A 22,954-nucleotide genomic window follows, 5' to 3' on the forward strand; every position below is an offset into this window, starting at 1 on the left:
ATTGCCATTTGCAGTTACAGACCGGTCCCGGTAAAAAACAACCAATCAGAGCTGCGGTCCGTAACTTTGTTTGTGTTCAAAATGTAGAAAAATGTATATAATAAGCGAGTACACCATGAATCCATTTTCCAAACCGTGTTTTTAGCTTGTCCTGAATCACTAGGGTGCACCTATAATAAGTGTTTATATTCTGACTATTTTAGATTGCTTCGGGTTCCGGCTACGATGTTCTTCCGCAAGACGCAAGCAGTTCTGTTTATTAACCACTAGAACGTCAAAAGTTCCCTACCGCAGCTTTAATACAATGAACAAAAAATTGTCAATTATTTGTAATTATTATTAGGAGTTAAAATTGTCTCCAAGAAATGGCATAAAATTTTTATTTGAATTGAATTAAAATGGCATTTTCTTACAAAACTTACTACCGGTACAATAATTTTAGTATTATTTAACCTTGAAAACTCGGTCACAATGTTTAGCTTCACAGATGATACACAATTCACAATTTACACAGGCATGGAATGAGCAGTAAATCAATCCATTAGGCTTATTGCACTGTAAAAATTACAACAGAGTGGAAAAAACGATTAATGAAACACAAAAGAAATTCATAGATTTACTTACGAGAGACTTTCATCCTGAAAAATAAAAACAGAACTAAAACTTTAAACTAAAATGCATTCTCCCCAAACCATCTTTTCTGGACTCTCCTAACTCTCCTCTCTTCTGCTTCTTTCTCCTCAGCTTTTGTGTTTCTCTCTCTCTCTCTCACTTCCTATTTCCCTCCCCTTTATTTTTCACTCCCTCTCTCTTTGATTTATTCCAACTCTCATTGGTTCTCAAGTCCGAGCCCCCTTCCAGCATCTACCCCCTCCATTCCTCATGCTTTCTTAACTCTTCCACTTAAACCATCACAACTCACTCTTTCTCTCTTGGCAATCTCCTTTCGGCCACCCTCCAACGCTGGCGATGCGGGATTTTATTTTCTTCCCGTTTTATGATGTAATCAACCTCCCACTGATCCCATCAGTCTCCCAAACCTACAATCTAGCTCATCTAATAAAGACTACAAGATGTTTCACTTCCCTGAACTATGAGTTTTATAGCTTGGGGGGGCGACTTTGTTGTCGGTAAAATCTTCCTGTATGAGCAAGCACTCTTCACCAAAAAATAGTTTTTCTATGGCATCATTTTGAAAACCTCCTTTTGGAAACTTTTGGAGAGTTGCTGTTGCTGATGAACTGGGGGCAACCAAAATGATCCAAATTCCTGCAACGCCCCTAGGCATGATGGGAAGCCGTAGGAGTATGTGACACTTCAAGCAGGCGATCGGTAAAGTGATTCACTGGGGGGAGATACGCCATTTAATATTATCTAGTGTCAGCTAAGTGTCTGCCGCCCACTGAATATTACATACATCAGCAATGTGACCCAAAGCATTATGGGAAACCCTTTGTGGGCTGTAGCTTCTGCAGTGGGATCAAACAATAAAGAAAGAAGACAAAAGACTGCCACCAACAGAATGCCAGCAAACATTCCACTAAACTCAAAACAACATCTTTGTTGTCTGAATGAGTTTTTACTTTAACAATGGTTTTGAACTGGATCATAGCTGTAAACATTATTTACAAATGTTAAAATGGTTTTTAGTATGTTATATATTGAGGGATTTCAAGTGAGACTCTATACCAGCCATTATGGGTTATGAATCAGCCAGACGGCCTGTGAGTGGCTGAAAATAGCCGTGATACAAGCCCACAATCTATTACTGTAAAGCCTGATGCTCTCATTGGAAAACACCTGGAGATAATTCATGGCACAGATACAACGTTCCAGCAGCTGAGTCAGACGCCCCCGAGGGGACGCAGGTTTGACAGACACCTCTTGGAGCTCAAACGCATGCTCTGTTTTGACTGCTGATTCCACTAAGAGGACACTGACGTCTGTACTAAACGACAGATAAACACGAGTCTGTTGTCTGTGGAAACCTCTGCACTGGATGTGTCATAAAACATCTGATAAGACACTGGAAAACTATATATCAAAATGAGTCAGGTATCGGTGGACCAAATATGTAGGTGTAAACAAAGACTAACTATACTAACTCAAAAGAAAACAAAAGTATGTTTTTGAAAGATGTTTCTTATGTTCATCATGGCTGCAATACATGGCTGCAAAACTCCAATACTGTGATATATTATTATAATGTAAAATAACTGGTCTATTTTAATAGATTTTAGAATGTATTTTTTTCCTGTGAAGCAAAGCTGAACTTTCAGCATTATTACTCCAGTCTTCGGCGTCACATCATCCTTTAAACATCATACTAATATGCTGATTTAGTCTTCAATAATTGTTTCAAAATGACTTCTTTAAAATATATTTGGCTCCCATATTTTATATACACTCTAGTATACTCTTTCTGGATTGTGTTGAATTTTTCTTTTCAGTGGTTGAAGCAAGATTGGCACCGGCATAGAAATCCTATAGAAAAAAGTCTTGACGATATTCTTGTCATAACATGACATAAAATAATTTTCTGAATAGTTTTTAACCTGATAACTGTCACTCATGTTTTTGAAGATAGACTTGAATTTTTATATTTCATGTCTGTAAAAATTTTGTAACATGATTTTGATGTGCCATTTACATGGTAATGCAATGTCTGATTTTAAAATGGGTTTTGAAGGATGAATTTTGAGATTTTATGTTTTCAAGTGATATATAACTTCTGATGATTTCTAAAATGTGATAGAGAAAAAGGCAACGAGGAAGTCTTATTTTTAAACAAAGGTCAAAACTCCTTTTGTAATGTAGATTTCTGAGGGTGCACTCTTGTCATAAATTGATCTATTACTTTTCCTACATAATTTTTAACAAAAAATATTGGTATAATATATATTTGGGAGTCTTAGACCTTTCCAACGATATATAGTTTGTCAAGATTAGATTAAATTTGATTGTAATATAGTATAGTCAACGTAGGCGTCCCGTATACTGGACGGGGTGACATTTAACAGGTTAAGCCTGTGCCCCTTTTTTGAAAGCTTTTATCATCAGTTGTATATCACTATCCCACATTTTGATCTAAAAGTAATGTCCTCGAACAAGAGCTAAATATTTAGACGTTGTTATGTGGCTCTTGTATGCATGAAAAGAGAAGTGATGAGGACAGGGACATGCAGACGTGTTCAAAGTGTGTATACGCTCCATCTGGCTAGTAATACTGTGTGTCACGCCAAAACAGACATAAATCCAGCTCAGATTACCTTCTGACTATTGTTCATTTGGGGGTTAGATTACGACCACACAATGCGTATAGTGTAAATGGCAGCCAATCTATAAACAAGTCTGCAGTTGAGCGCAACGTGATCACAACATTACGGTCAAACATTTGGGACACCGGGTTTTTAAAAACGCCATTCACTCTGTGTGTCTACGTCAAATGAGTCTACAGACGTCAAAGAAGCATCCATGCCTCACCAAAACGCTTAGAAACGGGTAATGAGTCACCTCACCCAGTACCTAAACACATCTGACCAATGCATCAGCATCACATATTTGTCTAAATGGATATGTGGCAGCTCACTTGGTGCATTAGCAAAGAATGAAACCTATTTTGTGGACCGTTTGACTTCAGTGCAGCCTGCTACCATCTCCATGACTTTATCATTTGTTCTGGCCACTTTCATTTGCCTTTTATATATATATATATATATATATATATATATATATATATATATATATATATATATATATATTAGAGAGCCCGATTTCATGGGTCGTTTTGAACTTTGAGATCATAATGACCACATAATAACAAAGTAAGGCATCTTTCTTAAATGTCTCTCTAAAACAAAAATCAATGCACTTCATATGCACATCGATTTGTTTGTGTAAATAAAAATATCCACAATCCTGTGCATTTCAGTATTTAATATACTCTTGTGTTTGATTCCAATTAACTATTTATTTTTAAAATTATAGGATTTCTTGCTGCAAAAAAATAAATCAGCTATTATCAGTTTATATATATATATATATATATATATATATATATACATAAACATTGTTTTCGCACATATGCACATTATATCCAATCATCCTTTTAATAATAAATGCAAAATTGTGCTAATAATGTGAAAATATTAAATTTTGTTCATTTATGATATATATGATACCTATGAAATTATCCTTAATAGCAGCACAAAAGGTTGTGGGTTCGATTCCCAGGGAACACGTTAAGTAAAAAAAGGTTAGAATGAATGCACTGTAAGTCGCTTTTGAAAAAAGTGTCTGCTAAATGCATACATTTATTTATTTATTTAATTTATGTGGAAAAATTATTAATTATTTTCAGAGAAAAAAAAATCCATTAATGACAAATGTATATATACTGTTAATGGACTAATGACTAGTTTACACAAGAATCCACATTTGAAGAAACAGCCGTGTGTGTGATCATCTGAATTCAACTCAACTTGTTTGTGTTCCGTTGGATGCTTGACAGACAGTGCCAAAAGCTATCGAAAGTCTGGTCATCAAAAGTCAGAGGTCTGGACTGCTGGCGCAGCAAAACGTGGCTTCACAGGGAAATGCCCTAGGTCATAGTGGCAATGGTGTTGGAATTCTCCTCTATTATTTCACAGACTAAGCTTTAATTAACATGAGCACCAGTGCTTCTGGAACCCCTAATGGGCGACATCCTACATACAAAAGTCGGGAGTTAAATTAAAGAGAGGTGCCACTCTATAATCTCTCAATATCACACGTCCCCAGGTCGGTGGCAGGAGTTTTGCCAGTGGAGGTTCACAGCTGGGCTATAGGCCAAAGGAAATTACAATCGCTGGGAAATACGCACAAAAGCAGCCCTCCACAAAAGACATAATAAATTCTTCTTGCTGACAAAACATTCGGAAGAACTGCTGCCTTCACAGTTGGCAAAAACAACATGGATTAAGTCAGCGGGGTTTTTTGGTAATACTCATTTCCCGATCATGTCACGACTTCCAAACCAGTCTCATTTTATGCCGAAAAACAGCAGTTACGTTAGCACCAAATCAGGGTTAGTAAAACGATTAGATGTGAAGTCGCAGACAGTTACTGTACTTGCGCCATTTCTGTGACTTTTCTCCATGGCATGATGTTCCTGATGTTCATGATCTAACTCAAGCTTATAAGCCAAAATGAACAATTTCTAATAAAGGATTTCTAAAGTATCTGTTTGGCTGACCTCTTTCCTTGAAAAAAGCAGGAGTGTAGGTCTACCTTCAAAAGGCACTCAGTGAGAGCTTATTGATTTTGAGAGTGAAAAACATTTGTTGACTTCTGATAAAGATCATTGGGTCATAAGTCACTCTTTGTGTTTGTGTCCTGAAATTAATTCAAACAAGACTGGCTCAGTTGTGGTAACACACTTGGCTGAACCATTCAAAGACACCCACTGATTATCCTCCTTCATCCACAAATCTCAATCTGGGCGAGCCTTATTTGGGGTCACTCTTGCTAGTTTGGTTCTTAGGGCTGGATTGAGTATTGGTATCTTTTACTATATCAGTCATTTCAATGTATACAGCATTCGTTTTAGTGTTCTGTGTGTAACTAAAGGAACATAAAAAAAAAATAATAATAATCCAAATATTTTGCTCAAATGAATTTGCTGGTATGAATTGAAGACTTAAAATATAGCACACAACTTGTTTGGACTATCTTTTATGAAAAAGACCTAGATGTAGTTTCTTCAAAATGTCAAAATAATAAAGATTTAAAATGGCACACGCGGTTGGTAAATTATAACAAACTGAGTAAATGACAACAAAGTCACATTAAGAGTACAAGTGGATTCAAAATAGAACTATTAATCTTTATAGAAAAACTTACATTCTGTCCATTATAAATAATTATATTGTAACTACTGACATAAACGTGAATCTAAATACATCCGGCATTGTTTGAATCCTAATCAAAAATGGCAGCTCAAAACGATATGTTCATTTCGGGAGTCCTGCACGCGGTGGAAGAGCCTTGTCTACTTAATATTTTGATTGGTTTGACCATGGAAAATCAGTTTAGGTTATTTGTCACAGCGGACACGTGACTTGTGTAAAATATGATACACAACAGAAAACTCCTCCACAAAAGGAAAAAGGGAAATATATGGGAGGATTATAGTGTAGCTGTATACAAAAAAAAAAAAAAATGCATTGTGGCTCTGGAAATTGATTTCATTCTTTTTTAAGGTTGCAGCTGCTGTGAATAACTACTGCAATGAAGTACGCCAAGGTTTTACGGCAAAACCCAGCACTCCTCCAGTTTCAAGTTAAACCAAGATGTTCATACTTTATCAATTTTCCTAACCGCAGAGCAGTGACTATAAGCTCTTCACAAAGCCCAAAAGAGAGGGCTAAATAAGGATTGGGGGTCTGTAGGGTTATGTCCAATGCTCTGAATGTTCCCAAACATCTGGGGAATGTTAAACGTGACGCTTCGTAAACAGGTTGCGGTTGGTTTCAGGATTTTACCCAAAGTGAGGTGACAACAAAAGTGCAGTTTGGATTTGTGCAGTCTGTCTATTCCGTCAAAAGCTCAAGTTAATGATTCTTGACAGTCTAAATATAAACAAACAATAACAAGAGGTAATGGAGAAAACTTTTCCAAGCTGTGGCCAAAAGTGTCAAGAAACTATAATCCGGTGCCATAGAGCAGGTGTTCACTTTCTGACCTCAGAGGTCAAAATGTCTTCATGCTCCATTAAAACCTCACAAGTGAGCTGCTATACAAGGAAACGCAGCTCAACCTGAACCACGAGAATACCTCAGGAGCTTCCCCTAAACAAGGCACAAAAGTAAAAAATCAATCAGATTAGCTTCCTGAAAAATATATCTAGCAGACATTCTCCGTGCGCCAGATAAACATTTCCAGACGCTGGACTACAGCCATTTTCCCACATGCTAAAGTGTTTTACAGCTATCTTAGAAGGTCTGTTCTTTTAGTTTTGTCATTTTTCAGACAATTAGCAAAATTAACATGGATTTCAGCATGTGTTAGTCCTCTAGAAACCAAATGAATCGACAGATCAGATTAATGATTACAGATAAAAGAGGAGAAAACATATTTCTACCTTGATCAAAATGAAAAAATGAGTAACAGTTCATCTGAAATGGAAATCATGTCAACAATAACTCGCCCTCATATCCTTCTAAGCACATTCTTTCACTTTCAGATTTTTTTCCACGAATCATCTGATTCTGATTTAGTCAATTTTTACTACCTTGACTCTCAAGACCAAGACAAGGTGTCAATATATTCGGTGAACATCTGCATAAAATTATTCTCACCCAAAGCTATCATATGACATACTTTATGATTATTTGTTTGCCCTTTTGAGGCTTGAAAGCTGTAGTTCCCATTTGGTGTAACTTATTCACAATGTTGTCGAAGTCGACAAGTTTTGTTTTGAAATAAAGTAGTAAATGATAGCTGAACTTTCAGTTTTGGTCATGGTTTTCAGGGAAATTTTTACCATTTAAAAAAAAAAAATAGGTGGACAAATTAGGCTTCTTATCTGTTTCTTAGTCACTTCCTCTATTTAGTTTTTCCCCCAACTCAGGGCATGTGTGAATGTTATGAGCATAATTACACAAAACACTATGACAACCTGTACTTATGTTTAGTTTGTGAAAAATGCCCTGAACACTCTTATAATGACATGTCATATCTTTGCACCTAAAATCAACAGTATTTCACAACTATTTTCCATGTCATGAACATAGAGTGTAACCTGTAATTCACACTCCTCTGTGATATAAACACTATGCAATTTGGTTTTCCGTGCCAAGGTCTCACAGCTGTAGGATGTTGCAATTATCAGAACATGTGTTTTGTTCTTGCTCTGTAGCAGGTAAAAAAAGAAGAAGAAGAAAAAAACACCTTAGACACTTATTGCAGTCTAGCAAACTCTGTCATTTCACTCAGTGTCTATGTACTGTATCTAAGAATGGTTCTTATAAAAAAACAATGTGCTGGTAGTATAGTAAAATGATGGTATCAGAAGGTAATAAATATCATATTTATGTAAAATGGTGTTTATATGACACTTCCAGTTACTTTGAAGAATACCATGCTGCTATTATGTTATTATTTTTAAATTACTTAAGCTTTCTAGTTCTGTATCAAATACTTTGAACTAAAATGAAGGAGGCACTGAGGTATGTGCTGCATTTGAGAGCAAATTTACATTTGAACCAACAGGGGTCTCTCTTCAGCTAAAAACACTGCACAAGCTTTAGCAACCTATGCAAGTGGTAAAAACGTCTTAAAATGTTTAAAAGACCATTTTTTCTGCCATTAAGTGTAATGTAAGAATTCATTCCATGACTTATTGCAATCAAACTTAATTATCATCAAATATTAAAAACATGCCAGCAGTATATTTGAAAAAGCCAACAAAGCACTATTCACTGAAAGGGAAAATAACTCAATTACTTTATTACATTAAATACATTCTTCAGTCTATCCTTGAACAGGCACTGAAATAATTATCAGTCATTGGAGGTTTATTCATCTCTGTCGGACTTTGTCAGTGCCGAGGTTATATTTAGAAACGCAGAGAAAGTCACGATCCACAGGTCTGTTAATATGTCACGTCATCCATGGTCACAGCATTCAGACTCTGGCACACATTAGTGAAGACTGTCAATGATTCACTCCCGTGTGACACAGATAACCCTTAACAGCTGTGCAGGTGCATATTAACGACCCAGGTTAAAAAACAGCCTCACAAAGCATCCATCGTGTATGAAATGCAAGAAGCAGCTTATGTATTATACATCAAAATATGTATGTTATGTGTGATTCATTTCAGGCTAATATTGTATTGGCTATACACTTGCTCGTCTGCCAAATGCATAAATGGTTTATGCATAATTATAGGATATATACACATTATACACATTTCAAGTTATCATAATATAAAATAAAAAATTATATACTTATGATAAATGGGTTTTATCATCGCAGCTGCTGACTCTTTGCCACTGGAAACATTTATCCTTCCTCAGTACACATTTTTACCATGCTTCGTCTACCGTCCATGTCTGTCTCCGAATCTGAGGAACTCTTACACATCTGAGGAACTCTATGGGAGACTAAACTGTAATGAAAACCCACCAGACTCCATCCACACTGGACCGGAGCCACTTATGAGAATACATTCTGGTGAGCCTTTAAATAAGTTCACCGGTATTCATTTGTCCTCTTGATTAATGAGCTCTCAGACTGGAAATGAAGACTCATTTTCTTGCGGCTTCTTCAAAGCCGAATGCAACTTTTGGTTTTGAACTCATGGGATATTACAAACTCATGATGTTCCAGTTCAAACGTTCATATCAAATTCTCTTGTGCAACGGTCAGGCCACTGTCTCTACTGAAATAAACTAGACTTCACCTCCCTTCAAAGAATAATTCATCAGAAAGGGTTTGGGCTTGATGGGGCAAAGTTGAAATTGCTCAAGAGCTCTTCAGAAAAGACCATTTCAAGGAATCCCATATCAGCCACTTAAGCATGCCAGCCTCTGCCCATCCTAAATGGCACTATGCTTTCAACGAATGGCATATCTATCCAGTGGAGGAGCGAGAGAAATGGTAAAGTGCTTTCCTTGCTTTTGGCTCGAGTGGCTCGGGCCTCTCCTCCACTTCAATTTCCAAAAGCACACAACCAGAACATGAAGGTCCACCGTTGTGCTTCTCAAAGCCTTCCCATCATGCAGCTATAGTGGAAAGCAATCTCAAAGTCCCCATCCCAATTGACCTGCTCACCTTAAAACAGCTAAGACTGTAAAGGCAGTTTCCCATAGATCAATGCAATACAACTTTAATAGAATTGAAAATCACAACTAGGTCCCCATACTGTTAGATGTCTAACTCAACACATCTGTAAATGTTTATAAGATAGATAGATAGACAGAAAGAAATATTGAATGACACAGTGTTGCAGTAAATTGAATTAAAATTTATGCATTTAACAGACGCTTTTATCCAAAGCGACTTAAAGTGCATTCAGGCTATCAATTTTTACATATAATTTCTCACCTTGCAGTACCTCTCCAACATCCATTTGATGCGTTAAGAACATTTATTTATATTTAATATGAGCACCAGGTGGTCCATTTTAATATTGCCAGCTTGATCAAAATGACTAAGTTACATTCTTAGTCTCTCTCAATGTAATCAAGAATGATTTTTATGACCTTTAACAGCCCTTGGCATTCTCAGTAGCTTTTGGCAATGCAAAAAAAAAATCCTATCAATCAAATTACATGCATATAAAACTATTTTGGAAATTTCTGCTACCTCAACCTGGGAAAAGCTATTGAAAAAGTGATAAGAATAGCTCATTGATTTTAAGTGTTTGTCTCCGTGTATGAATAGATGTTTATGTGCTAGGATGGGAATTGTGCAGCAATAGCAGATGTGCAGAGTGCCTGGCGTCCAGATGGGCATCTATTAAGTGGAAAGAACCCAAAGCACCAGAGAAGCACAAGAATCAAAGCAGGTCCATTACTATAAACATCGCTAAAGTATCTACAGATTCATTTCAGAGCTACCTCAAACACAGAAAGAAAAACAACTCTTTATGGAGACTATGACTGACTGATAGAGTATCAAGCATAAGAAACTATGAAAAATGGTTGCTAATGTTGTCATCCAAGTTAGATTGCTATATCTGAGTGAAAGAAACTAGAGCTCAACTTTCTATGGTTGCCACAAAAAAATAAAAAAATAAAAAAAATTTATTTTGAAATATTATTACAGTTTGTAAAAATTAGATTTCTATTTCAAATATACCTTTAAATATAATTTATATCTCTTGCCACATGATCCTTCAGAAATCGTTCTAATGTGCTGCTTTATTATCAATGTTGGAAACAGTTGTGCTGCTTAATATTTTTTGGATACTTTTATCAGGATTATTTGATGAATTAAAAAGTTAAAAAGAACATCATTTATTTGAATGTAAGTCTCCAATATAAGTCTTGACTTTTACTATTTAACAAATTCTTGCTGGATAAAATATTTCAAAAAAGAAAGAAAAAAATGTACTCACCCCAAACTTTTGAACGGTCGTGTACATTGTTACAAAACCAAACAACTTTTAGTAAATCCTGTTCTTTTAAACATTCCATTTATCAAAGAACCCTGAAATGCATCCACAAAAATACTGAGCAGCACATATGTTTTAAACAATGATAAAATAAGATATGTTAAAACATCAAATCAGCATATTAGAATGTTTTCTGAAGGATCATGACATTGAAGACTGGAGTAATGATTCTGAAAATTCAGCTTTGACATCTCACATACATTAAATTTGAAAATATACTGAAATAAAAAACAAGTAAATTGTTATATTACACAATATTATTTTTACTGTATATTGAGCCAAATAAATGAAATGAAGCAAATGACTTTCAGTAGCACTGGCCCAAAGCTTTAGACTTTTGACCGACAGTGTGTGTATATATTTCCACATAAATGAACAAACACTTACACTCTGGGTAATTGTCTCAGTTGGGCCAGCCCCTCTGTCTATGTCAACAAGACTGAGTCGGTGCAATTCAAGAACGTGTGACGAGCCTTTTGCCTTCAACCCCCCATTAGGGTTTATGTTGAACTCACACTATGCCAACATACATGAAAACATCCTTTAAAAAATGCCCTAACTATCTAGGAAAAGCCTTTACTGTGTAAACCAACAATATGTCAGCTTTATTGGTTGTACGTGACTGAAAACCAAATATTAATAACATACTGTATAGGTTTATTGTCTATAAAACTAGTGAATGGACTTCCTGTTTAGAATGGATTCTTTCTTAAAACTTATCCACAAACATGCAGCCTTCACTAAATTAGAAACAGCAGGCCCGTCATGTTTTGATGCCATCATATTGACACAAATAGAGAAGGTATTAAATAACAGCAATAACGTCTGTCTTGTGTTCCTCGGGATCTAGATACTGGTGACAAACCAGACACCACAAAGTCAAGAAGACAAGACTCAACAGGCCTTGCTGTCCAGAACGCCTTATCACAGCGCATCAACGATGTGAACATGAGACATATACCCGCATTTCTGAGAACATCTCCCTTCAAAGAACAGACAAAAAAGACCACGCACTTTCACATTTTCTCTAGAGCTTCCAAATTATTCTCAGAAAGTTACAAACTGTTCTGCTTTTTATATTTGTTTCTTTTGTAATCTCTAGTTCCGAAAAAAGGAATTTCAAACTGTGTTCAGATTAGGCAGTATATCAAAGACTACAATCAAATGTCTGAGATTTCAATATGTGCTCAAATATTTCTCATCCAGTCGTTCCAAAACTAAATAATCTGAGCTATCAACTCTTACTGTGTGTTGATCATTTTCCAATTTGTGTCTATTTATATCTCTACTAAGGAATTTTTATGAGAGACACCTTCAAGTAAACCCTCACTGATAAACACAAAGTGAAGAGGAGGAGCTAAAATGTCAAATGCATTTACCTGAACGATCACCCATTGTCTTCCACTGAAAACAACACTCGGACGAGTGACAGCAACATATTGAGATTCCTAACTAAGTACGTGTTCTTTTCTTCCGCAATATAATACAACATAAATAACGTTCAACGAAGAACCACATAGAGTTATGAGTCAAGCGAAAGTTCAAAGGTCAAGCTAGTCATTGTTGCATGCAACTAGGTTCATTAGTTTCTGAATCAGTCACAGAAATTCCTTGCGTGTAAAATATCAGACCTGACACTATCTGATCCATATGAGATTGTTTCCAACTGCCTAACTGAAACAAAATGGGAAATAAACCAAAGAAAAGTAAGGTGTATAATATCAAAACAAAGACTGGGATTGTCTTTATGCTTCCAAAACTGATTAAAGCTACCAGACACTACCTAAATACACACTTTTGAAATTCTAACTCATAAAATCTTATGTAGCCTAACTAATGCCATGTTGTTCCACAGTGTCGTACCTGCCGCTATCCTGTTAAGCAGCTGCTGGCGGGCAATGATCCTGCCCAGCCTGTACCCAGAGCGCCGTCTGAGGTGGTCCATCCTCAGGTAGATATCCTGCGTCTCTGGGGTCATATTTCCCAGGCATTCGCTGCTCTCGGTGCGCGGCAGCTCCCTGTACATGATCACACAACATGAAACATCCGGCACCCACCTCCCCAAAACAAATACCAGTCACGTAATCTGTCCACCAACAGCCCAACATGTGTGAGATGTGAGTCCATAGAGTTCCAGTACCAGCTGTCAACCCCACCCTCTTTTTGAGTCACATGAATAGAGGTGAGCCAATGAGAAGCCAGGATGAAGAGGGCAGGCCTCGTGGCTGAGCTGAATTCAAGGTCTGTGCGAGCACTGCTCAGTTCAGGAGGGAAATATAAATACCAGAGGAATGTCTGTGAACTGAGTGAGTGGAGAAAGCTGGAGAGCAGGGGACCGTGGGAGGGGGAGAAGAAAAACAGCGTGGCTAAGAGAAACACCCAGACCAAAAAGAACTAGCCTGCTGCTGTGAAGCCCCACTCAGGTGCCAAGTTTGCTAAGGAGGAGTTTGTTAGTTGGGACAAGAGAAATAAAGAGTGGCTGTTAACTTAATTCAAATGCTTTTAGATAACAAATATGTGGTCACACAATCCATTAAGACAATACAATAAAAAAAACAGACACTAAAAAAAAAACTTTTTAAAAAAGAAAATAAGAGATTAATATAAATAATATTAATAATAATACTTTAATATAATATATTATATGAAAATTAGTTATTATTTTTTATTTTAATACTAGTAGAACAGTTGGGCTATTGGTAGAATGCTGTCTGCACCTGATACTTCACTAATGCTCACACTTCAATGAAACACACATGATTTCTACAAACTTTGCACAATACCAATTTCCAATGTAGTTGTTTTATAAGTACCAATAAAGTAGATAACATTCCAAACCGCACACTTGCCATCTGATAAGCATGTCACGTGTACATGATTCTAATGCACTTGGATAACTAAAATATGTTTGGTAAATGTAACTCATGTATATATATACATATATTTGCAAATGAAAAAATTATTTTGCAAGAAAAAGGAAATGAATGGAAGGTTTGCAAGAGCGTCTGTTCCGTTACAGCATGGAACAACCTAAGTCTACAGACTGAAAATAGACCCCACATATTTGCAAACAATTCCACCTTCTGTTGACTAAACTCTGGCAAACTGGCAAACAAGCACACATTTCCTGTTAGCATGTGTTATAAGCCTCTCGCTCCTAGTCTAAATGTGAGCGAGTACATAAACACATGAACCGTGCACAATTGGGCATGGTACCAAGTTAAACACATTCTGTGCCCCCTCCCTAACTGCCACATACTAACCATACTAAAAACCTCACAAAGACCACAATTCAACCAGCGCCTGCAATCTTGCTGCTATTTATACATGAACTACCCCATCCCTCACTCTAACGCCCCTCACCAGAGGAAAGTTTTTAAGACGTTCTGTGCAGTTTGTGTTGCTACACTAAAATGATCTCATTTGTTGACCCATACCTTGAGCTTATAAACAAGGTGCAGTGCATGCTCTTGCAATCCCATAATGCACAGAGTGCTCTGTTAAATACAGGTGTAACTTGAGTGACTGACAGACCCTAATGAATGCTATGATTTTTTTTTTCCACACAGACCGCTTAAAAAGAGTTGATTAATGTAATGCTGAGTAAGATTGTAATATTATGTGTGTGTGTGTGTGTGTGTGTGTGTGCACATATACATATACTGTATATACACATATATATATATATATATATATATATATATATTAGGGGTGTAACGATATTTCGCAGTACGATATTTCGCGATGCAAAAATGTTACGATATGTATCGTAAAATGGTGGCGATACTTTAACGATATGACGGCAGTCTAATCCTATTGGTTGAGCTGCTGACGTGACTTACTCTGCAACAGCGCCATGTGTGGTTTCCTCAAAGTTGAAGAACTCGCTCAAGCTGAACATTAGTTGAGAAACATGAGTTCGGTTGAAACTGAAATTGAAGATGCCCCATCTTCTTATAAATCCGAAGTCTGGCAGCATTTTGGCTTTCCAGTCACGCGACAGGACGACGGTAAAAAAATTACAGACAAAACACAAACTGTTTGTAAACACTGTAAAACAAGACTGCCATACACAACGTCAAACACTTCGAATATGATGTGCCATTTAAAACGGCATCACAACAACAAACTTCTGCAAACTCCTTCGACAAAAAGAGTAAAAGAAGGCCAAACATCTATACAACGCAGTTTTGCTGCAACATGGTCTCAGTCAAGTGCGAAAGCTCAAGAAATAACTAGGTGCATCGGAGTTTTTATTGCAAAAGACATGAGACCATTTTCCGTTGTCGACAATGTTGGATTTCGTGAATTGGTCAGGGTACTGGAGCCCAGGTATCATATTCCGTCACGCCCGCACTTCAGTCAAGAGATAGTTCCAGCCCTGTACTGCGAAGCTAAAGCAAAGGTGGTCGACGGTCTGAAAAAAGCAGAGAATGTGGCAATAACAACGGACGGGTGGACTTCGCGGGCTTGTCAGAGCTATATTACAGTCACTGCGCATGTTATTACAGCGGAGTGGGAAATGAAAAGTTTTGTGCTTCAGACTCGCCCACTTTTTGAGTCACACACTGGAACTAACATAGCCGGAGTTTTAAAAGCGGCTATACAAGAGTGGGGGCTTGAAAAGGCTCCTCATAGTACTGCTGTTGTTACTGACAACGCACGCAACATGGAGGTGGCAGTGAGAGAAGCCGGGTTGTCACCGCATATTAAGTGTTTCGCGCACACACTGAATCTCGCGTCGCAAGCAGGTTTAAATGTTTCTCGCGTGAGTCGCCTGCTTGGTCGCGTGAGAAAAGTCGTGGCTTTCTTTCACCGCAGTGCCACAGCAACAGCTGTGCTCGCTGAAAAGCAAAAGATGCTTGAGATTGCATCACATAAGCTTACCATGGATGTTGTAACACGTTGGAACAGCTCCATGGATATGCTGGAACGCTATCTCGAGCAACAAGCGGCTATAACTGCATCTCTCTTGAGCACAGAGGTGCGCAAAAATGCCCGTCAACTTGATACTCTGGATAGCAACGACATCACTGATGCAGAAGAAATAGTAACCCTTCTTAAACCTTTAAAAAAAGCCACCAGTGTTCTGTCTGATGAAAAGAGCGCCACCCTGTCACTCATTGTGCCCTTGAAATCCATGATCGAGCAGAGCATGACACTGGATGAGAAGGACTCCACAACTATAGCTAACATGAAAGCAGCCATCCTGCAAAACCTCTCAGGCAGATACTCAGAAGTACACAATTATCTGCTAGAGAGCACTGCACTAGACCCCAGATTTCGATCGTTGCCCCATCTGCTCCCTGAACAACGTGAAGAGGTTTTCCACAGGTTGATGGACAAATCAAACCAGTTACAGCAGGTATGTCTCTGCATTACTAATTATTTGAGAATCTGTATTTGCATTTCCATGCTTTGGTTAGCCTTCTTTGTGATGTGTGTGTGTGTGTGTGTGTGTGTGTGTGTGTGTGTGTGTGTGTGTGTAACTATGCAACTATGCTATACCTCCCCACTCCTTAATAGTGTGTTTAAATATTTTTTAAGGCTGGCACTGTGGAGCAAGCAGATAAGAGGGAGGGAGGTGCCAGTGATGGAGATCCCACTGATGCAGCAGAGAAGAGAGAGATAACACAGAGAGTTGAGCAAGAGCAGCCACCACCTAGCAAAAAGACAGCACTGGAAGATCTCCTTGGTGCAACATTTGCTAAACCAACAGTCTCTCAGTCTAGATGTAGGATAGAAGTAGAGATTGAAATGTACAAAAAAGACACTTCTATTCCCCTCACTAGCTGTCCACTGAAATGGTGGAAAGAAAATGCTCAAGCGTACCCACTTCTTTCCTCTCTTTCCAAGGCTTACCTAACAGTTCCAGCAACTTCTGTTCCCAGTGAACGTGTTTTTTCTACAGCAGGGGATATTGTGAATGCTCAAAGATCCCAGCTTCTGCCAGAAAATGTAGATATGTTGGTTTTTCTGCAAAAAAACCTGTAGGTAAACTAAACAAACCTAGTGTCTATGTTTGAACTTATTTGAACAGAAAACCATTGAACCTTTTTTTTTTATACTGCTTTCAGAAGTTCTGTCTTAGGTTTCTTAATTCTAAGTTCATGTTAAATAAAAAAAATTAAACAAATCAGTGACAGACAGACCTATTCAGTTGGTAATTTGAGTACAGAAAGGTTTTTATTAAACCTTGAAATTTGATATTTTATGTACAACACAGAAAGTTGTTGAAATTTGTTTGTTTTTGAAATAAATCTGTTATTTAAATTTCAGTTTCATTTTTTTAAATTTTGTTCAAAATATCGTGATATGCATCGTATCGTGAACCCAGTATCGAGATACATACCGTATCGTGACCCAAGCATATCGTTACACCCCTAATATATATATATATATATATATATATATATATATATATATATATGTGTGTGAACTGCAGTCAGGTCGAGATCCCGATGAGGACGACAAGCATGCAGATGAGCTTCCCTGAGACTGTTTCTGACAGTTTGTGCAGAAATTTAACATTCAGTTACAGGCAACAGCTCTGGGGGACATTCCTGCAGTCAACATGCCAATGGCACACTCCCTCAAAACTTACGACATCTGTGGAATTGTACTGTGTGATAAAACTGCACATTTTAGAGTGACCTTTTATTGTGGCCAGCCTAAGGCACACCTGTGCAATAATCATGCTGTCTAATCAGCATCCTGATATGCCACACCTGTGAGGTGAATGGATTATCTCAGCAAAGGAGAGGTGCTCACTAACACAGATTTAGACAGATTTGTGATTTTTTTTTTTTAGAGAGAAATAGGCCTTTTGTATATAAAGAAAAAGTCTTAGATCTTTGAGTTCAGCTCTAATGAAAAATGGGGACAAAAACAAAAGTGTTGCGTTTATAATTTTATTATATTATTATATTATAATTTTATCATATATATATATATATATATATATATATATATCAGTAATAGAAATTATGACTATCATGCATTTATACCATGATTTACAGAAGACACTCATAAACCCCAAAAAATCCTGCAACAAGAATTACTGGATGACATTGAAAGATTCATTTGTCAACATTCTCAACATTTTCTATGTTTTTAATAATTTAAAATATAATAAAATTTAGTATGATCACTTTTCATATATATTTTAATAAGCACAGGTCTGAATAACTTGAATAACTTGTTACACTGATGACGGAACATTACTTCAACTATATTTTGAAATTTTATCACACACACACACACACAAAACATTAAATTAGATACATCATTGCATTTAATAGGCTTTTATATATTTAGAAAAAAATGTTTTGTAAACTAGACTGAGACACCAAAATGGGACATTTTTGACATGGATACAGCATAAAATGAACTTCATGACAATAAATTGACTCAATTCAAGTGAAACACAGGTTGATATACAATGATATTCCATGGAAAAGTAAATGATTAACAATAATTTGCTTTAAATATGTCCTTGCTTCTGTTTGATAATCCTTCTGTCAAGAAATGTCCACTCCAGTTCTGGCACAGGTTTGGTTATTTGGAGGAAATGAGTGGTAATAAGTGTACTATGCACTTTACTGACACAATTGCAGCCCAAGACCGGTTAAAGAAAACTGGTATAACTAGACCAGTTGGGGTTGCCAGTGGGGGGACTAGTTCACCACAGATGTCCGGTAAGAGACATAAAGATGCAGGTTAAGTCTTTGATGCATTTATTTTCTTCACAACAATTCACAAATGTTGCAGATATTACATTGGTGTTTCCATCTGGGTGTGGTCTTTAACAAAAGATATAACAACAAATTAGTATAAACAAATCAAGTAGGTAAATTCATACAAAGAAGGTAGCAATATACACTTAAATGAACAACCTACATAAGAATGTGTGATGACAACCAGTAATTGCATTTAAAGTACCTTAAACAATGAATATCAACTAAAATTCAGAAGGGTCACAGCTATCAAAAGCTGAAGTACATAAATAAACTTACTTGGTTCATCTAACATACGCACACAACACCAACACTTGAGAAAGCCTCGAGCACATTTGCTTTCACCTACTTGGTGCAGGCTATTTCTACCAAACACTAATCATTGCCACCTGCTGGAAGTGGGCGGAGCATAGTGTCTTTAGGTTGCTGCGATGACATCACATTCAAAACACTGGCTGATCACCAGAAAACTTCAAAATAAAAGCTTGTTTACAGCGGGCCTTTTTAACAGCCGCCCCCAGATTTCTAAAGAATGTGGAAATCTGTACATTATAAAAAGGCAAGTCAATTTCAATCTGGTATCGCAGGTAGCTGTACAACCTTTGCCACAGGTCGCACATAAGACTTGTCCTTAACTTTCACTTCAACAGTCCTGATTCTATTATCAAACCCAGGGAATACTTGAGAGATCTGACCAATGGGCCAGAGGGCCCTGGGAAATTGAGGGTCCACAATCATAACAGTAGTTCCCACCTTGATATCGGGTGACTCTCGCTGCCACTTGCTGCGAGTCTGAAGACCAGGCAAATAGAACTTGATAAACCGCTTCCAAAAGTGATCTGCTATAATTTGGCTATGGCGCCAACGACGTCGACTCAACAGTTCACTTTGGGGGTACATCACTTGAGAAAGGGACGAATCAGGCCGCCCCATAAGAAGCGAATTAGGAGTAATAGGATCTGGATCAGAGGCATTGGATGATGTATAACCCAGGGGTTTAGAATTTAGAATCCCTTCAATCTCGATGAGCACAGTTTGAAGGGTTTCCTCTGGTATTGGTTGAGTTCCCAGAGTGACCTGTAGAGCCTGTTTCAGGGAACGAATTTCCCTTTCTCAACACCCACCGAAATGTGGGGCATGAGGCGGGTTGAATCGAAAGATAATCTGCTGACTGGCAAGTTGTTCCTGAAGCTCCGGAACTAGTTCAGCATATGTCTGATGCAACTCCCTTTCCCCTCCTTTAAAATTAGTACCTTGATCACATAAAACCTCAAAAGGTTTCCCACGTCTGGCTATAAATCTTCTGAGGGCCATCAGGAAGGAGTCGGTGTCAATTCTTGGGAGAAGATCAATATACACAGCACGTGTAGTCATGCACTTGAATAGAATACCCCAGCGCTTCTCACTTTTACGTCCAATCTTTACGGAATATGGCCCGAAACAGTCAATGCCAGTCGAATAGAAGGCAGGTTTAAATAGACGTAGTCTGGCAGGAGGTAGGTCTGCCATCCTGGGTATCTGTGGGGTATTGCGAAACTTCTGACACACTGGACAATCTTTGCGCTGATAACGTCGAATTGCTTCCCTACCCCGAAGAATCCAATATTTCCTACGCATCTCCGCCAGTATTCTCTCAGGACCTGGGTGGAATAGCTTCGTGTCATATTCCTTAATGAGAAGGGTAGTGACTGGATGCCGGGGATCAAGGATAATAGGATGCATCGACTCGGGCTCAATCTCGTCACAGCGGCGAAGACGACCTCCTATCCTTAGGAGTTTGCTTGCAGCGTCAAGTTCGGGGGCGAGGCAAAGCAGTCGACTGTTGGTCTGTAGTGGTTTCCCTGCCATAAGCTGTGCCATCTCAGAAGGAAAGCTTTCCCCTTGAGCTTGCTGAAGGATAGCCATTTCAGCCTGTTGAAAGTCCTCAGCTGATACATTGATCCCATGTTCCCCAAGAGATTCTACTGTTGCAGTCAATAAATCTTGGAAGGTCAGAAATTGGCTTGGATCAGGGATCGACAAATGAAGTACAGTATTAGTCAGACCACAGAATGTAGAGTTTCTCAATTCATCACCAGCTATGGAACAGGATGGCGGTGGAACCGGCCACTGATCAGATGGGAGTTGAAGGTATGTTGGTCCCGTATTCCAACGGCTTTGTGGTCCAAGTTCTGCCAGCCTTTTACCTCGAGTGATGTCATCAGCAGGGTTACTTTCTGAATGCACATAGCGCCATTCCCAGCAGCTGGTAAGGTCCTGAATCTCTGTTATTCGTGTACCAACGAAAACCTTGAATCGGAAGGATTCAGATTTAATCCAGGTCAAAACTGTGGTGGAATCAGACCAAAGAAAAACTTGATGAATGGGCAAAGTCAATTCATTCTGCAGGATCTTTGCTAACTGGGCCCCTGTCAGGGCTGCACATAGCTCTAAACGAGGTATTGACAGACGTTTCTTAGGAGCCACTCTTGATCTGGCCACTATGAAGGTGATCTCCACTTCTCCCCTTTGATCTACTGTTCGAAGATAGGCAACAGACCCATAGGCACTCTCGGATGCGTCACAAAAGATATGGATCTCACGCTGGCTTGAAACATCATCCTTTGGTGCACTGCAATAGCATCTGGGTAAGACTATCTTTTGTAGATCACTGAGCTCTCCTGCCCATCTGTTCCACTCATTGACTAAGTTCTCAGGTAGTTTAGGATCATCCCAGTCCCTCTTCTTTTCCCATAATCGCTGTACTATTACCTTTGCACGTGTGGTATATGGGATAATGTAACCGAGAGGATCATATTGGCTAGCAAGCACTTTATAGATGTTGCGCATGGTAACCTCTTGGCACTCTACAGCACGGAGCTTATAGGACAAGGTATCAGTTTCACAGTTCCACTGAAGTCCAAGCACTGATTCATGGTTGATGGCATTACCCTTTGCAATCCATTGCTCAGCACTGTCAGATCTGGATGCCACTGGTAGATGACTAATGGTTGAGGGTGTATTGCTGGCCCATTGCCTGAGTTCGAATCCTCCCCCTGCTAAAACACTTTGCAGCTGGTCTACCATGAGCCTTGCTTCATCTACAGAAGGCAGACTTTGCAGATAGTTGTCAACATAAAACGCCTTTAGTACAGCATCACGTACCTTGTCACCAGGCTGACTATTCTCCAGGATGTGCTTCTGCAAGGCAAAGACAGCACAACATGGGCTACTAGTGGTGCCAAAGGGTAGAACTTGCCATTCATAGATTCTAGGCTCCACTTCTCTTTGCAGATCTCTCCATAAGAAACGGAGAAGGGGCCGATCCTCTGGAAGGAGTCTAACCTGGTGGAACATTCCTTTAATATCACTACAGATCGCGATTGAGTGCTCCCGGAATCTTAGTAGCACAGCCAGTAATGAAGAAGTCAGTGTTGGCCCTGGAAGTAACAATTCATTGAGATTGTTCCCTTGAAACTGGAATGAACAGTTGAAAACCACTCGATGTTTCCCATTATGTTCAACCATGTGATGTGGGATATACCAACTTATTTGAGCGTCTTCTGCTCCTGACTGCAATTCAGCAATGTAGCCTGCCTGCTCCAGTCTTTTAATCTCAGCCCGGTAGATAGCTGCTTGCTCAGGGGGCTTGCTCAGGGGACTTACTGAGACGCCGCTCAAGACTTCTTAACTGAGGCATTACTGCTTCTTTAGGTGCACAAAGAGGGGGCATATTTTGGACCCTTAGCAGTGGGGTAGCATATCGCTTAATCCCATCAACATCAACTCTAGAAGTTCTTTGCTCCAGTAGTTTCATTGACTGCTGGTCTTGTACAGATCGAGTACTCATTCTCTCATCTCTCCACGGAAGGACATCCAGTTGCCAGAGTCTTTCAACTTGTTCATGCAACATAGCAGAGGGTGACCAACTTGTTGTGAACAGACACTGTTGCTCTCGAAGAAGATGCTGTAATGCTTGAATTGGGCCTTGCATTGTCCATCCAAGGAGAGTTCTAATTGCAGCAGGACCCCCTGGTGGACCCAAGCGAACTGGCTCAACTGGGGTAATTAAATGAGG

The 22,954-nt window shown here is 38.5% G+C and overlaps 2 protein-coding genes across 6 annotated transcripts in view; one reads left to right on the forward strand and one right to left on the reverse strand.

Annotated features, from left to right (window-relative positions):
- Positions 1 to 22,954, reverse strand: part of LOC128028946 (stAR-related lipid transfer protein 13-like) — a 73,916-nt gene that overhangs the window by 13,532 nt on the left and 37,430 nt on the right. Inside the window, exon 1 of one of the 5 annotated variants that reach the window (XM_052616327.1) lies at positions 13,025 to 13,276. The exons of 3 other annotated variants lie outside the window; for them this stretch is intronic. In XM_052616327.1, coding sequence (XP_052472287.1) covers positions 13,025 to 13,187 — 163 coding nt within the window. In that variant the 5' untranslated portion in view covers positions 13,188 to 13,276. Of the gene's footprint in view, positions 1 to 624; positions 771 to 13,024; positions 13,277 to 22,954 lie in introns of those variants that run through there. One more of the 5 variants, XM_052616330.1, reaches the window with a different exon arrangement.
- Positions 16,450 to 17,219, forward strand: LOC128028947 (zinc finger BED domain-containing protein 4-like). Its single transcript, XM_052616332.1, has 2 exons — positions 16,450 to 16,526; positions 16,709 to 17,219. The coding sequence occupies exons 1-2, from the start codon at positions 16,500 to 16,502 to the stop codon at positions 17,153 to 17,155; spliced, it is 474 nt and encodes a 157-aa protein (XP_052472292.1). The 5' UTR covers positions 16,450 to 16,499; the 3' UTR covers positions 17,156 to 17,219.

Source organism: Carassius gibelio, chromosome A15 (assembly GCF_023724105.1).
Source record: "Carassius gibelio isolate Cgi1373 ecotype wild population from Czech Republic chromosome A15, carGib1.2-hapl.c, whole genome shotgun sequence".
Taxonomy (NCBI): Eukaryota; Metazoa; Chordata; class Actinopteri; order Cypriniformes; family Cyprinidae; genus Carassius; species Carassius gibelio.

Coding starts and splice junctions, on each gene's coding strand:
- LOC128028947 (XM_052616332.1), top strand. CDS start 16,500: ATGGACAAATCAAACCAGTTACAGCAG. Junction 16,527..16,708: donor AATCAAACCAGTTACAGCAG/GTATGTCTCTGC, acceptor ATATTTTTTAAG/GCTGGCACTGTGGAGCAAGC.